The sequence below is a fragment of the Pteropus vampyrus genome, unplaced genomic scaffold (genome assembly GCF_000151845.1).
Source record: "Pteropus vampyrus isolate Shadow unplaced genomic scaffold, Pvam_2.0 Scaffold300, whole genome shotgun sequence".
Taxonomy (NCBI): Eukaryota; Metazoa; Chordata; class Mammalia; order Chiroptera; family Pteropodidae; genus Pteropus; species Pteropus vampyrus.
Genome location: NW_011889081.1, coordinates 2,576,852 through 2,594,542, shown reverse-complemented (window position 1 = coordinate 2,594,542; position 17,691 = coordinate 2,576,852). Strand labels below are relative to the sequence as shown.

General features: G+C 46.0%; 1 protein-coding gene across 1 annotated transcript in view; it reads right to left on the bottom strand.

Annotated features, from left to right (window-relative positions):
* The window catches only part of PDPK1 (3-phosphoinositide dependent protein kinase 1), a 74,124-nt gene that overhangs the window by 10,789 nt on the left and 45,644 nt on the right, over window positions 1-17,691 (bottom strand). Inside the window, exons 7-11 of the mRNA XM_011376612.2 lie at window positions 12,834-12,909; window positions 9,048-9,116; window positions 8,714-8,810; window positions 7,469-7,642; window positions 3,813-4,027 (exon numbers count right to left, since the gene is read on the bottom strand). Of these exons, the coding sequence (XP_011374914.1) occupies window positions 3,813-4,027; window positions 7,469-7,642; window positions 8,714-8,810; window positions 9,048-9,116; window positions 12,834-12,909 (631 nt within the window). The remainder of the gene's footprint in view (window positions 1-3,812; window positions 4,028-7,468; window positions 7,643-8,713; window positions 8,811-9,047; window positions 9,117-12,833; window positions 12,910-17,691) is intronic.

The window sequence follows — 17,691 nt, the reverse complement described above, 5'->3', positions numbered from 1 at the left end:
CAAACAGTCAAGTCTAAATAACCAGAATTTGTCAAACTTCCAGTGAAAATAAATAGTCTTCTATGAAAAGAGGAGAAAGTTCAGCTCTGACGCCAAACATCATAAGTGCTTTTCCTGAGATAACTTCAACACTTGGGTTGGCAGCAGAAGTGCTCTGTGGCCACTTCCCATTTCATTATACAGGACATTAATAAAATCAAGGTTTAATGACTACTCATGAGTGAGACTGGCTTCTTTTCTTTTCTCCCTGTGAACATACGGCTAAGAAGAATCCATATTTTCTACTGCACTTTGGTGCCGTGGCCTGAAATCATAATCTGGCGCCAGTGGTTTTACCCACTATGGTTCTGCACCACCAGTGCACATGTCAACACATTTGTTCCAGAACAAACCATGAGGTTCAAAAGAGGTGCTCGACACCAACTGTTCTGGCATCATTTGTGCTTACTGCCATGCACTTAGGTAAAGGAACATCTTCAGTAGTTAAGTTGGGGTTGATAGCAGACAAATACAAACAAAGCAGCGAGTCTAGTCCCATCTGTAGATTCATCCACTCTTGAGGCAAATTTACAACTCGGAGGTAGAGATACCAACTCACTCTTTGCATCTGCAGCCACATCTTCAGTCCAGTGAGTTACTGTATCACAGACAGTGGCAGTGCCAGGATTTCTCTCACCGACCTCCATCCAGCAGGCACTTGGCAGTGTCAAGGGCCTGAGGCTCTTTAGTCTCCCAGCTACTATGTGCATTTCTCCAACACGTTTCTCCGACATGTGGACGACAGAACTTCTCTGTCAGATGCTTCAGGGATTTTTTACTGTTTGGCTTTGCAAGAGCTCATCACATGTGTTTAAAATATTCAAATCCTTTGTCCTTAATACTTTAAATGATTGTCCTCAAAATGATGCTGCAACTTAACTGGCAGCATAATAGTAAGCAAAAAAGTTGTTTGTAGACACAAAACGGCAAGGTATTAACATCTATAAAGCCAAGGGAAAGATAGCTTTTGTCAAATTTTTGTTACATATTTACAGTTTTGCCCAGTTTCTCTGGAGTAGAGCCCTCCCTCTCATGAGTCAGAGAACTGTCTGTAACATTGGTGTCTTCTTTTTCACATCTTTTGACTTAGCGGGTGCTGCTGTGGGTTGAGAAAGCAAGTCTTCTCCCTTTTTAAGTCAATGACCCACACTTAAACATGGAAAACATATTATAAGTGTTCTTAGAATAGATCATTAAAATCTAAAATAACAGCTGTAGGTACAACTGTTTTGAGAAGCTTTTTAATATTCTTGTAAAATAAGCCAACATACTTACTTCTTATTGCATTTCCATGTAGGCACAAGGAAAACTTCAGGTATGATTTATTAAATGATATAAAGTTACAGTAATGATAGCAGGTATAACTAAAGATAGCTACCAAGAACCCAGCAAATACCAAGAACTTATTAATCTCTAAAAATGTACTGTCAAAATTTATGACTTAACCAAGATAGGAACAAGGAGGGCCTGTGGGAGGCGCTCTCACACCCTGTGTCAGCTGCCAAATCCCTACAGGAAAAACTCTAGGGTTACATTAGAGCTCTATGGTCAGAACAGTAGTCCCTCCCCTTAACTTCCTTTTCACTTTTTGTCAAAAATATCCTGCTTCTTGCAGGGGGCTCCATGGCTGCATGTACCAGATTACAATACTGCTTTTTCCCAAAGGATTCCTTTCTGTGGACAAAATACCTAGGCGGCTTTTTGTTTACGATTGACAGTACATGTTTATACGGTGAACCTACTTCTTTAGAAGATTCAAAAAAGGAAAGAAAACACACATTCCATTAGCTGTCAAAGCAATAATGTCATCCTGTAGCATGTAGCCTCTGAAAAACTCCCCTGTATATTTAGAGAGTAAGGCTGAAAAAAACAAATATGTTTTAGAATCATTTTGGTCTGTGGACCATACATTAAGAACCACTGTTCCAAAGAACAAAGTGCTTGACAGATCTCCCACTGGCCAAACAAGAGAAGCTTCAAGCAATCCACAGTTACCAGCCTCCAAATGGGCCTGAACCAAATGGAAAGGGAAAGAACACAGAAGAAACAGCAGGCAAGAGGCCACAAGTTGTGACTTGCCACCAGTTGTTCTGTCCTGCCCAAAGGCAGGCTAAAGGGCATGTGCCACCTGGGGCCTCAAAAATCCCAGGGTAGAGGCACACGGGCCTTCTGGGGAGTTGCCCATATGCCTGCGACAGCACTTCTCAGCATGCTCTGCTTTCGGCCAAGCTCGCGGAGGACACAGCAGGTGTCCCAGAAAGCTCCTGTACAACCCAGGCACAGGAATGCATGGCCCACCAGTGCTCAAACTGTTTTGATCGAAATCCCTTCCTTCCTGCTCAATACATATTAATACTCCTAGTGAGACCACCTTAGGAAATAGACTCCTGAGAAGTGCTGAATATTTTGGCTGGCCACCGTCTACACTCACTTTTTCTAGACAGAGCAAATTCTAAGGGCACAAACAAACCCTAGCTTCACCCACATGCTGCTTTTTTCCTGTAGCCACCTTCTCCTAGGTTTCCTCCTCCACACTACTACTCTTAAGTCATGTGTGTCTTCTCTCACGCCAAGTCGGGCCCTCAAATCCTGCCATGCTTCTCCTTCCATCTCCACGCAGCCTCTGACCCCATCACTCCATCCTGAAAGACACCGCCTACCCAGCCCTGGGCTCCTCTCTGCCTATGTGGACAGTGAAACCATGAAAATGGATAAGGAAAATGTAGGGTGGAGAAAGTCTTTTCAACATCACTAAGATGAAAAACAAAATAACACAGACAGGTTTGACTTTTAAGAATCTGCAACTTCCATACAAAAACATGCACCAACAGACCGCAGAGATTGAAGAAAAATGTTTGCAAAATACACAACAGAAATATATCCATCATATCTATAGCTCTTAAAAGTCAATTTTTTTTAGGTGAGGCAACCCTTGGTTGACCTCACAGACTGCAAGGACTTTGTCAGTTTAAATCCTTTTTATTTTTTATTTTTTTTTTATTTTTTATGCCTACAGCACCTGGTTTTCCTAGGTGGTCTCCCATCCAAGTACTAATCAGGCCCAACCTTGTTTAAAAGTCAATTTTTACAAGATGCAAACAAGAAAAATAGTCAAAGAACACTAAGTATGTCGAAAAATAAATACAAATTGCTAATAAACACAGGAGATGTTTGCCTTGATAAGAATACAAATACCAATTCACATGAGCTCATTTTTAGAGCATCAAAACGCTCAAGGGCAGGCATGACCATTGGGAAATGGGGGTTCTCGGGCATTGTGGATACAAGACACTGCCTCCTTAATATGCACACCTTCACCCAACTGCCTCCCCAGGACTCCACCTGAAGAGAAATATTCAGACATGTGGGAAAAGCTATATGCAAAGGATGACTTATAAGAGCAAAAACTCTGGAACATCCCTAACATCTCACCACGGGGCAGTGGTTATTTAAATCATGTTGCATCCATGTCTGAACAAGGATGCCAGCATGCCTGGACCACGGAGCCTCATGGGCCAGAGCCAGGAGGGTCCCAAACCCAATCGTCCTCAGCCTGATACCTCTGAACATCCACTTTCAGTTGGACTCTTTGAGGGTCCTTACTGTACAGTGTTGACAGCAGCTGGGGGAGGCATGAGGTGGTGTGGAGCCTCATAAGCAGTGGTGACGAAGGATAGGATGCCTGAGCTCTCTTAGTTTACCACACCTCATGTTCCCATGCATTCTGCTCTGCATTTCTAAAGGCAGCACTACTTATGCCTATATATTCTTACCAAGGGTTTCCACTGGCCTGCTTCTCCAATAATAACTTCTTCTCATCTTCAGAGAACAGTAAGTCCAGTTCAAAAGAATTAGTGTCCAGGCCATGGATATACTGCTCGATGTTGCTGCCCGCTCTCTGTGGCAGACCCGTGTCCAAGGCAGACAGGGAGTGGGAGGATGACGATGACACCTGCATGCAGCCAAACTGGCTCAGGAGATTGTCGTACTACACAGAGAAGAGGGAAAAGTGAGATTGGTGCCTTAATTGTCCCTAGAGTCCAAAGATGCAGACACACTCTGATCTATCCTACACCAGCGGCAAGCTCATACCCTGAAGACCCCAAGGACCCCGTGGGAGAAGAGCCTCCGAGTTGTAGCCCGGAGCCACTTCTCATGGTAAATGTGGGTGGCTCTGGACAGCTGGCCACTGAACCAAGGCAGAGCTGGATCCTGCCTGGTCTGGGTCCCCATTCTGAGGAGAACATCAGATGTTCGTCCCAGAGAGGAGCTAACTAACCTTCAGTCTCCATCTCCAGGAAGGGGAGGCCTCTGCAAGCCCCCATGCTGCCCAACTAGAAGGGGCCGGGATGCCTCATGGGAAGAGGAGAGATGGGCATCTGTGGCCCCTGGAGGGTGCAGAGCAGCAGCTCAGGGCCCTCCTTCTTTGGCCTGTGGTCCTGTTTCTTATTCTGTAGCTGACTGTGTTCAATTAAAAAAAATTTCCACTTTTAATCTCAGCAAAGATTAACTTAACTTGATATAGACAAGATGTCTGCTATTCTGGAGAAAGCTATAAACCACTGGTGACACAGAAAATAGAGTGACTCACAAAAATCGAACAGGCAGAGTCTGTGCATTCCCACACTCCCAGGCCAGAGGATAGACTAGAGAGCCCCAGCAAAGCCCTGGGGAGAAGTGGACATCCTGGACGGTCTGCCCGGCACCCCTACAGCTGCAGAGCCCACATCTGAGCCCCACGGCAGCTAACAACAAGGGAAAAGAAAAGATGCCACCAGCTATGAGCCAGAGGAGGCTGCAGTGCATTCTCCCAAGTCCCCTGTGCCTCCAGAGGCTCGGCCCACTTCTCCTCCCACCTGCCTCATGCGCTGCCCCCAGCAGCCTTCTCCCACGTGCTCAAACGGTTCCAACGGCAGCTTCAGCTCCACCGCGCTGGCTCCTAGGTGGGATTGACTCCAACACACTCCTGTGGCCCCTCCATCTAAGGCCTATTCTGGCACATTCTCCACTTTCTCTCTTGAGGACTCCCAGGCAGTGTCTCACAGATTAGAGAGGTTTCCATGAGTCTCCCTGTTTATCTCAACAAGACTGTGGAGCCGGTGAGATGGCTGTTACCATCACCCCATTTTTGAAATGGGGAAATGAGGCTCAGAACTGGCACAAGGTCACACTCTAATGGCCAACGCTGAATTCAGAATTGGTCCTCTGCATCTTCCCAACACAGCGGCTGCCTTGCTCCCATGAAAGAGCTGCTAGCTGACCACCATGACCACTGCTGGCTGACCAAGTCCTGTTTTGGGGGCTCCATTGTACTGTTCCCCAGGGAACGTTCCAGATGCTCTATCTCTGCATTCTGTTCTCCCCTCAGCAGCAGGTAGTACAGACCCACAGTACAAAACCCTAGACCCAGAAAGGGCATGTGACGAGGGGTGACACTGGGCTGGAGTGGAGGTGCTCACTGACTTACAGTGAGGAAACGCCTGACCATGGTGGCCCAACGCTGAATCTCTCTCCAGGAGTGCCACACCTGGCCCGGCCCACATGGAGTGCAGCTGTAAGCATCGCCATCAGCCCCCATCAGTCAATGACAGGGGGTTAGGAACGTAGAGGAGAACAGGGCGCCTGCTCCCTTTATTCCCTAAATAAAGACAGTTTCTGCTCCTTGAACTTAGAATGAAGTCCCCCTCCTGCTGAAAAGGACACTAGACTCTCCTGGATGAGACTCCCCTCTGTGAAACACTGTCAACCCCCACAGGAAGGGAGCGCCTCCCTGAGCAGGTTTCCTCTGTATTTGACACATTTCCAAGTCAAAGTCTTTTTCGAGGCTTATGAAATTGTCCAAATGTGCAGTCTGGTAGAGGGAGCTGTGCCTGAATACTATCCGGGGCTTTCAAACCACACAGCCTTTAACGCTGAGGGTGAGCCATCCAAAAAAGTAATCTGTTAACACGTGGAGCCAGTTTTTGGATGGCAACACTTGAATACTGAGAAGTCAGAGCTCTCAACATAGCGAGGGTGATGAAAAAGCCACACACACGCACGCGCGCGCACGCACTACATGAAGCCTAGCTTCTAAGCACTGAGATCCAAGACAACTGGGGCCTAGCTGGAGTCCCTCAGAGCGTGACTAGTAGAGCATGTTGCTGCCCTGGGGCGCCCTTGCCAAAGGCCTTGGAGACCCTAACCCGCCCTAGTTGGCTGTGACCCAAGAGCATCAGGGCTTGGGAGGAAGTCCTGGGGCTGAGCCCGCTGCAGTCTGCCAATGTGGATGCTGCGGGCAGTCCTGGCCACCACAGCAGGAAAGCAGGTCAGGCTCCCTTCAAGTCTGGGCACAAAGGATACTTCAAGACTAGCAAAGGGGATGTGCTGCTTATAACAGTAGGTAGGAGAGAGACATAGGGAGCACGTGATCTGAGAGGTGATACCAGTAGTAATTTTAACTTGGCTTTGGATAACTCTTAGATAAAATCTAGAATTCCCACATTAACTAAAGTGGAACTCTACATATGACAATTAGTTAGAATAAGTCACAATGACAGAAATCAAACCAGAAAAATGGACTATCAATGACAATAAAATCACCTGAAGTCATATTAAATATGGGGGGTCGTGGTAGAGGGTGATGAGGGGAGTACAAGGTAGCCCATGTGTTGGTAACTGAAGGCGGGTGGTGACTGCACTGCAGCTCATTGTACTCCTCTGTCCACTGCCATATGCTTCACATTTTCCATAAGAAAGTTTACAGAACAAAGTGTAGTTAGATCCTACATCTGAGGTCAAGCTGATGACTACAGCTTCCCACAGATGCCCAAGCACTGTGCCCCTCGGGCCTGTACCACAGTCTCTGCTTCTAGGAGGCACAAAAAGCCAACAGTGACCAGTGTCCATCCTCAATGCTGCATCCACCAGAAGTTCAAAGCAGCAGTACCCTGGGCTTCTCTTGGAAAGATCAGAGGCATTCCAGAATGACTTTAGTTATAAAGGCACCAGCCAAGAGCAGACGACAGATGCCAGCCAGGGTACTCGGTGCCCAGAAGCCCAGGGAGACAGGTGGAGGGTGCTGCTCCCACTGGCTCCAGTTGCCCCCTCTCCACCAAAGTCTGGCTCCAGTTCAACTCCTCTGGGTGAAAATCAACTAGAGGAAAAGAGAAAAGGGGACTCGCCCACTCCAGGGTCAGGCACTCAGGCCAGATGAGCAGACAGATGCCTTTTCGGGCCCAGTCTCTATGAGAGATTCAGAATGCGGAGGCACAGTGTTCACCACCACTAGATCTATGCCAGCTTCCCTTTGACTCACTCATCCCACGAATCGAAGTCCCATGGCCTGTGGGCACAAACTCCCTGTGCACAGAGGAACCATTTTCACATAGCACAACAAGCAGAATTCATCTCTGCCTGGGCTGTTCCTGACATATGTGAGCTGGCTTACGTTTCCATAGCAGTCTTCATCATCTTCCGACATGGCCGGTAAATAGGCTGTGAGCTTCGGAGGCGTCTGATGATGCAGATTCTCCCACGTGATGGACTCGAAGAATGGATGAGCTTTCAGAGGGCCATACCCTTCCATTTCTTCACAGCCTAACCGCTTTGTGGCATCTAAAACCTTAAATGAAAGTCAAAGCAACTTAGTGTAAGGGTTAAAAAGTAATTCTGACCAAAAAAAAAAAAAAACCTTTTGAGTATGCTTTTCAATTCTGAGTATCTCCTGGAAATAAAAGGGCAGTGGCTTATCGCACCCAATCCCACCGTAGGCTGGGGACAGAATGAGTCACCTATGGGTTCCTTTCACTTCTCTAGGGTTTCTGCCCCTTTCCTTCCCACAGGTGACAAGGAATGACAACCTCAAATTTTAATGAATAGCAGCAAGTATTATTTTAAAATATACATCTGAAAATCATAAAACAAGGAAAAAATGAACTTACTGGCTTTAATAACAAAGAGAACAAAGAATTCGTCTGGATAGTAAACTATCACAGAGAGCAAAGCGCCCGTGTCTCCCACCAGCACTTGACATCACAGGGTCCCACAGCTGTCTCCTCTGGGATTCAGCTGTGCTCCCCCTCCCCCTAACCCACAGAGGATCAAGCATTCACCCGTCCTGCTACCCACTGAGGGGACAGACACAGGAAGGACAGGCAGCAAGAGGCTGTTGGGCGTTCTCCCACTGCCAAGGCAGAACTGACCCTGCTCTTCCAAAATCCAGTTAAGGCAAGGTCTAGAGCCAAAGTCCCCAGGGACAGGGACACTGCAGTTTCTAGAACATAAACAGACATACCTTTCCTGGGTAAATCTGTTTACCTCTGCTATATTACCTGGGTTGATCTTGAAAACTTCATGTAGCTGATTCTAAAGTTGATATCCACAGATGTCACTAAGTAGAATTTATGGCTATCTTGTTCCTGCATCAGGTAACTTAAAATGCTATGTATGTCGATAAGCAAATGCAAAATGATACAGTAATTTCCTGTCTTATTAAGCAAGAATCAGGCATTTGGAAATTAAAAAGAGCTTATGAGATGAGACAGAAGAAATGAACGTATCTATAATCACTATTAACCCTCAAACAGCCTTTTATTAAACACAGGTGCCCCCAGGAAAGCCCCTCTGACCACAGGTTCAGACTGAGAGTGCGGCTATCAGATCATCTTACCAGAAGAAAATTCAAAATATTTACCAAAAGTTTTTCCACCAGGTCTCGTGCCTTAGGGAAGAATTTTTCAGGAAAGTCATACTCCAACTTAATGATCTTCTGAAATATAAGGTATTCGTTTCTGTAAAATAAGAGGAACGATCATTCCCGGCAGGGTCACACAAACCTCTCCAGAACAGAGCTGCACCTTTCCCAGGACAATAGTCTCCCTCTTTCCGCACAGGGCCACCGTCTTCATTTAAGAATTATCGTAAAAGTTCCCACACCGTGGCCCCGCCCCCTCCACTTCCATGTCTCGCTGCTTCCATGGGCGGAGGTGTTAGGGTGAGGGAGGTAGGGGTTGGGAGGTGTCTCTTACCCTGCTCGAAACGGAGGCAGTCCTGCCACAAGCTGGTATATTATACATCCAAGAGCCCAAAGGTCTGAACTTTAAGGGGGGGGGGGACAAATAAGAATGACATTTGTAAAATTTCAGTGAAAAGCATAGTTTATTTCCGTGCCCTCTGTTCATAGCGCCCCATTTCAGCCTTCAGTCTACTGCTCTCTTTTAAAACTAGGTCACTGTGAAGGTGGGAACCTGCTCCAGGTCATTCTTGAGGGGGCCTCCCTGGGGACTTGGGCACAGGAAATCCTGCACATACTTTCTTCCAGTGCCACTGGTAGGGGATGTTGTGGGGGAGACTAAGGCGGCTTGTCCCATATCATTGGCAGGTGGGTACAGCTAAGAATAAACTCAGATTCTCTCATAACTCACTCAGTGTTTACCCCAAGGAAACAGACACAAGCTCACATATACATATGCCAAGGAGCCAAATTAGACAATCTATAGGATGTGCACAAAGCAAGCTTTCTCTTCCTTTCTTAGACTGACTGCACAAAGCCCTGCTTCTCCTTTATAAACATTTTAATTATAGGTTTAAAAAAAATATATTGCAGTTCTAAATTGCCCTAAGTCATATCCGGAACCAGCCAGTGGGGATGGAGGTGGGGTGAGGGTAAAGGGGGCTGCTCCCTTCACCCTGGATGTCACTCCACCATCCAGCCTGCTCTCATCCATTCTCTGTCCCCTCAGTGCCATCTCAGTGCTCACAACTGACATTTACTTTGCATATTTGATTTCCTCTGTAGGTTTTACATTCTATTCCCAGCTTAGGCCTACGAAAGCATCAAGATGCACCTTGCCCCACACTGCCAGCCACTTCCCCCCTAAGCCCTAAGTGGATGGAGAGCTCAGGGGTGGCTGGATATGGTCAATTTCTGGAAGAGGCTATAGCCTGGCATCTGGAATGAGTGGAGACAACAGGCCAACTGTAGTGCAGGACTTTGGGTGAAGGCTCTGTATCACTAGCACCACAGGCCTGGGACAGATGAGGCTCTGGATGTAAGTTAGAAATGCAACAGATCAGAAATCTGAGTCACAACACACAGATGGAATGAAGAGCATTTTAAAAATAAATCTCCATTCTATTCAATAACTAGTTTTTACACTTGGTTTTCTCTACTGTTTAGTTAAAATAGGGAGCTACACAAGGAAAATGCTACAGCAAAGCATCAGCCTTTTGGTGTGGAAGTGGCCAGAAAGGACAGGCAGGGCTGCCTCTGCTGCTCCAGAGGGCAGGGCCACCAACAAAACCTGCTTTGGGGCTAATTCTACCTCTGTGAATTATTTGAATGTTTTATCATTAGCAGATTAAATGATATCTTATCATTTAATTTATTTTATTTTATTTTTTACTATAATAAAAACTAAAGGGGGAGCCAGTGTAACATTTCTGGAAAGAATTATGTACCAAGGATTTTTAAAATGTTCAGTTAGGCTAAATTTCTACTTCTTGAAATTCAACATAGGAAGAACTAAGGGCAGCCTTGGGGCAGCCCTGGCGCTGCCTGGCAGGCACCCTACTTCTCTCACTGGATGAGCAGAAATGCCCTTATGTTCCACAACAAAAGATGTGCAGCACACAGTAGGCATGCCAGACTGTGCCAAATAAATGAAACCCCTTCAATGTCCAACGATAAAGGAAGAGTTTAATGAACAATATATTCATATGCTGGAAAACTACACAGCTGTTAAAAATATCTGCAAATAATTTAGCAACATGGGGAAATGTTCGTCATGTAATCACAACAAGGATTCAAAACTAGTTATTCTGTATCACTCTAAGTTGTATAAAAGTTACGTAAAAACATATTAAAACCCATAGAAAAAAATAACTAGGAAGATATACCAACTCATTACCTGTGACTGTAAGTGGGCTGGAGACTGTTTTTTGTTTTTTTATTCTCCACATTTTCTAAGAATTCTTTTCAATGAATAGGTATCACTTTTAGAATGAGAAAAAATTCTTAACTAATTCTGAATAAATATCACATGTTAAAAAAATTAAAAGCCTAAAAAGATATACAGTGGTGTCTCCCTTACAATCCTTTCCCTCGGCCCACAGATAACCACTATTATCCATTCCTTGTATATCCTTCTGAAATGCTGTAAATGCACAAATGGATCTGAGTAGACACTCTCTCTCCCATTGTCACACAGAAAGTGGGCTACTCTGTGTCTTCCTTATCTCATTCAGTAGAGCTTGGAAACCTTCCCCCAACAGTACTAACGAGCTGTTTCCCCCTACAAGTAAACCCCAAATTGACGAAAACCTAGTTCTTAGGCAGTGGTAACATATACTTCAAGAATCTGGCCAATAGCACCCACCACCTGGAAGAAGGTATCTCCGCTTCGGCACTGTGGAAGTCTGGGGCCAACCATTCTTGCTGTGGGGATGTCTCAGCACTGCAGGATGCTCATTTGTGCCCCTGGCCTCCACCCACTGGATGCCAATCACACTCTCTCCCCACCCCCACCAAGTTATGACACCAAAACCATGTCTAGACACAGCCAAATGTCCCCTGAGGAAGAGCTGCCCCAGCAGGGAAGCCCTGGCCTATAACAGCGTCTGGCCCGTGGTAAGAGCTCAAAATCTGTTGATTGAATAGTTAAAAACAAAACCCAAGATGCCTGAGTTTAATCTTTCGGGGCATCCTTTCATCCTCATGTTTGTGCCCCATGGCTCCACCTCCTAAAGAGTCTTTTAAAAGCCATCATGCTCAGAAATACAGAATTGCTGTCCCCAGAACCACTCACTCCTCTGCCACCTCTGGCATGGTCTCTCCGTCATTCTAGGAAGGCAGGCCCTTGCAGCCTGCCAGTGCAGGACACTGACCCTGTGACCCTGTCAGCTCAAGGGAGGGTGTCAGTGGGCCAAGTGTCTGATTGGCCCCAGGCAGAAAGAATCCAAGAAAAAAGCTTCAATCACAGAACCTGTCACTGCCTGGAACCACTCCCCCCAACTCTGAAACCCCATATTCTGCTGCCACCTCTCATTCTTCCATGTGCCTCCTACTCATCTGACAGTTCTCCAGACTTCTCCCACTCCTGGCCGTAAGTGCCCTGACGTTTGTTTCCTCCACTGCCCTGTTGCCCTGCTGCCCTGCTGCTGACCTTTCTTCACTCTCTGGACTTCTGCTCTTATGAGCAGAACCCCAGCCCCCCACATCCTCTGCACCCTTACTTCCTCTCTACTTACCAAAGCCTTCAACCCCGTAGCCACTGCCAGGCCTGTCCCAGTCTGAGCACTGAGCAGGGCTGGCTCCTGCTGATTGGGCCCCTGCTTGGAAATTGGCTCCGTCTCCTCCCACGCACGCTGCCTTCTGGGTCTCTTCCAGAAGTCTGCAGAGCCTATTACACTAAACAGCTGACCTGTGGCGGCCGCCACTGCCAGGCTGCCAGAGCTAAGGCAGCTCCGAGGAACCCTAGGCTCCCAGACACAGTAGGAAGCCTCGTGTAAATAATACAGAAATGTCGGTCACACTTTTTGCCACTAAATAGTTTTTCCTAAGGGAACAAGATTCGATCTCAAACCATGAAGCAACAACTGCCCCAGGAAGTATCAAGCACACAGGTTATCAAAGGAAAGGTGCTGAATAAAAGACAAAATGCTAAGGTCTTCCAAACTAGGCTTAGCTACATAAGGCCATGAAAGGCATTCTCTTAATTATTAATTTCACATGAAACACTGTACTAGCTACTTTAGAGAAAGAATTATCAATCAGGGAAAAATTAGGTATCAAAGAAAAGAAAAAAGCAGATTACCTTTTACAGGCGGATTTCTCTGTGAGCAGCTCTGGAGATACATACTGGGCTGTTCCTACAAATGAGTTGGCCCTGGCTGATGAGAGGGGAAAAGGGAGAGAGGTCATGCTGAGACACAAAGCACTAGCAACTGTGGATGTTCATCTATCAGGACGTCAGGGGTGACATGAGTACAAACTAGAACTTTTTATCAGCATAGCACTGAACAATCCTGAGAGCCTAACTTGTCCAGGGCCCTCCCTTGAACCCCCTTCTGGGACCCTCACTTCTCAGGGCTGGCTCAAAGGTCACCGGGCTCAGTGACACTGCCAGGGCAGCCCCTCCTGACACCTCTCCCTGCCTCATATTCTCCTGGAACCTCTCACTGATACACTAGAGCTACACTCATCCAGCATTCTGTCAGCTGGAATATCTCAAGGTACCTAAAATGCATCCAGACAGCCAGCAAGCATGCACTGAATGTCGCAGAACACAGAAAAGGACTGGATCCCCTGCAGGCTATGTGCAGAGCTGGGAAACCCTTTCCTTGTAACAAACTGCTCAGGAAGGTAAGGGGCTATAAAGGGAATAAGACTCAAGCATCCCGGCAGGCAACCCTCTGCAACATGCTGTTGCCTGTTACTGGACTGTGCAATGCAAGGTTCACCAAATTCAAGCACAGACCTGTGAGGTCAAGTGGCAGCAGGATGCTCTGGACCCAACCAGCACTAAAGAGAGGAGGCACTGACACTGGTTATCACTCCAGTGGCCCCCAAGGACCTCGGGGGCTCATCAGTGGCTGCACAGCCCCAAACAGAGCACTTCGGGCATGAGCCACCTGCGACACCACACGGTTCCTGAGGCATCCTCCACGGGGCGTCATCTGGCGTCAAGGACAACACAAGTGCTCTCAGCCTTTCCCCAAGACCAGAGGATGCAGGGATTCCAGCATGAAAGCCACCCACCATGTGAGAGCAATTCACTTCTCTAAGGAGACCATGAAATGCTGTGTCATTTTCGATAATTCCCTGGTGACGTTCCATATCACAGCAGCAACCTGCCTCCCAAGACTTCCAAGCTGGCACTGTGTAACCACTCTGTAACTCTCTCTGAATGGCTGTTGGCAAGGCTCTGGTCCTAGCCAAGGAGACTGCCTTTCCCATCAACAGGTCCTAGCATGGCCCCATCTCCCACCCTGTCCCAGCAAGCCACAGCAGACAGGAGACAATACTGTGGTTTAGTATCATTTTGTTCTGCACAAACAAGCCCCTTTAACCTAGCCTGACCATTCCGCAGATCAAGCTGTCCTTTCTCTCAACATCTTTAATGCTCTGCTAGAATTATCTACCTCTAAGGACAGATTTTCCTGAACCAGCCTCAAGTGTACCAGGTAGAATATCACCATACCTACCGCTGAGAGGTCTCGGGCCCTTTGGAAACACTTTTGAAATCAACACTAAAGACTGACAGGGGTCTTCATGCTCACTGACAAGTGTCAGCATTCCTCTAGGCAGGGTTCTCAGCTAGGGATAACTGAGGATATCTGGCAATGCCTGGAGACATTTCTAGCTGCCACTGTAAGACAGGAAGGGGCTACAGTTGCCTAGTGGGTAGAAGTCAGGGATGCAGCTAATCTTCCTGCAGGCCACCAGACAGCCTCACTGCCAAGAAGTCCCCACTCCTAACTGTCCCTAGGGGCTTGGCTGAGAACCCCTGAGTGGCCTCCATGTAGTCTCACTGGGACTGCGTGCTACACAAGTACGAACACTCGCCCTCTGAGGACACGGCCTGAACATGGCGGCAGCAGCTAGCTCGGTCCTGGGATGTTCTGGAAGAGAGGAAGCTGGAGAAGAGATGATGGCTTAAATATCCTTCCTTCTCAAAACTGACCACCCTGGCTCATGCCAGGTGGCCCCAGGCAGGGCACAGGCTGCATTTGGTCTGCGGCAGGGCCCCTCCCAGGAGGCCCTGGGTCTGCACACCCAGTGGACAGCTTCGGAATGAGCCAGAGTACGACCCTGGGCTGCACCCAGGAATGACAGACCCAAAGGTCAGACTGGGCAGGTACCAGAGCCATGCTAAAGTGAATCCTGCTCCATCAGTCAACCCCTGCACAACAGCGCCCCCACAGTAATCGTGGCCAGTCCTCACAACAAAACAACCTGAGCATCAATCCTTCCCACGGATGTGCAAACAGCAATCAAGGCTCAACTACAAGAGGAGGGTACACACAACCCACACAAGGGACACACCTGGAGTACCTGGTGCAAGTGACCACTATGACTATGCCACTAGGCCCCACAGAACACCTACTACATAAGGCCATTCTACGAAGACTGGAAGACATAGCAGCTCTACCTAAAACATAGAAACAAATATAGGGAGGCAGCTAAAATGGGGAGACAAAGAAACATATCCCAAATGAAAGAATAGAACAGAGCTCCAGAAAAAGAACTAAATGAAATGGAGACAATCTACCAAATGTAGAGTTCAAAACACTGGTTATAAGGATGCTCAATGAACTTAGGGAAAAGAGGAACTCAGTGAGAACTTTTATATAAAGAGAAAATATTAAAATAGAGCTAGAAAACATAAACAAGAACCAGGTCAGAAATGAAGAACACAGTGACTTAAATGAAGACTACCTTAAGAGGAATCAACAGTAGATTTGATGAAGCGGAGGATCGAATCGGTGATTTAGAAGATAAGGTAGCAGAAAACACCCAATCAGAATAGCAACAAGAAAAAGGATTAAAAAAAAAAAAATGAAGATAGTTTAAGGGGTCTCTGGGACAACATCAAGTGTACCAACATTTGCATCATAGTGATACCAGAAGGAGAAGAGAGAGTTACAGAGTCTAAGGAATTGAGGACCTATTTGAAGAAATAATGGTGGAAAATTTCCCTAGCCTGGCAAAGAAAACAGACATACAAGCCCAGGAAGCACAGAGTCCCAAAAAAGATAATACAAAGAAGCCCACACCAAGACATATCATAATTAAAATGCCAAAGGTTAGAGACAAAGAGAATCTTAAAAGCAGCAAGAGAAAAGCCATTAGTTACCTATAAGAGAGCTCCCATAAGACTGTCAGCTGATTCCTCAAAAGAAACTTTGCAGCCCAGAGGGACTGGCACGAAAAATTCCAAGTGATGAAAAACAACGACCTACAACCAAGATTACTCTACCCAGCAAAGCTATCATTTAGAATTGAAAGCCAGATAAAGAGTTTCCCAGATAGGAAAAAGCTAAAGGAGTTCATCAACACCAAACCATTATTACAAGAAATGTCAGAGGGGCTTAAGAAGAAAAAAAAGAAAGAAATATGAATAAGAAAATGGCATTAACTACATATTATTTTAGCTGTAAATGGGTTAAATGCTCCAATCAAAAGACAGGATATGGATGAGAAAACAAGTCAATATGCTACCTACAAGAGATCCACTTCAGACTGAAAGACATATACAGACTGAAAGTAGAGATAGACAAAGATATTTTATGAAAATGGAAACAAACAAAAAAGCTAGAGTAGTAATACTTATATAAGACAAAATAGACTTTAAAACAAAGGCTATAACAAGAAACAAAGAAAGAAGCAGTATCCCACTTCTGGGTGCTTATCCAAAAAACCCAAAACACTACCTCGAAGGGACATGTGCATCCATATGTTCACTGCAATATTACTTATATTAGTCAAGATATGGAGGTAACCTGAGTGTCCATTAGTGGATGAATGGATATACAATGGCATGTTACTTAGTCATTAAAAAAAGAATGAAATCTTGCAACCTGCAGCAACATGGATGGACCCAGAGGGTATTGTGCTGAGTGGAGTAAGTCAGAAAAAGACAAATGCCATATGATTTCATTTATATGTGGAAGCTAAAGAACAAAATAAACAATACAGAAACCAAATCATAGATATAGAGAGCATTTTGAGAGTTGCTAAATGGATGGGGAGTTGGGCAGGGAGGGGTGCAGAGGGGAGAGGATTAAGAAGTACAAATAGGTAGTTACAAAATAGTCATGCGGATATAAAAGTTCAGCCTAAGGAATATAGTCACTAATATTATAATAATTATGTATGGTGTTGGGCACTAAATATATTGGGGGTGATCTCTTCATAAGTTATATAAATGTCTAATCATTATGTTGTACACGTGAAACTAATATTGTATGCCATCTGTAATGAAAAATAAATTATTTACAAAATATTTTATTGCAAAAATCATTTAAAAAATCATATGTATGAATAAAATTTTATTTCCCAATGGACAAAAACAAAAAACAAACTGACCACCCTGTTACACATATGTTCCAGTTTAGGAAAAGTATATTTCTCTTCCCACATGGACTGACAGCTCTATACTGGTCTTGGACCTGACTCAGAAATAACTTGACAGGTTACAGCTATCTGTGATAAAACACGACAGACCCATGTTTTGTCTACAAAATTCTTTACAATATACAGCTATAAATTACATAATACCTAAATTAAAATGCAAAAGGAACCAAGGGCCTACAGCCACATCAATTCAGCATGCGATGGTTGGCACTGAGATAGGTCTGCTGGCCATAGTGGCCATCATATCCCCACCCACCATCCCCAGGCAGCCCTAGAGCCAGAGTGGGACCCATGGGGGAAGACTTCCGGGATGCTGGTTCAACGGCCTCCAAAGGCAGGTACCCAGGAAGAAAACACAAGTCAATGTGCTGACTGTCCTCAGAGGAGGTCTCTGTCCTCAAGGCAGGATCCTGTGTACTGGAGCCCTGGAGCCAGCAAAGATAGGCAGGAGATGGGGTTTATTCCTCCTGCCCCCACATGCTGCATCCCCTCTCCCACCAGTGGCCCCCCAGATGTTGGTCCCTCCCACCTGTCCC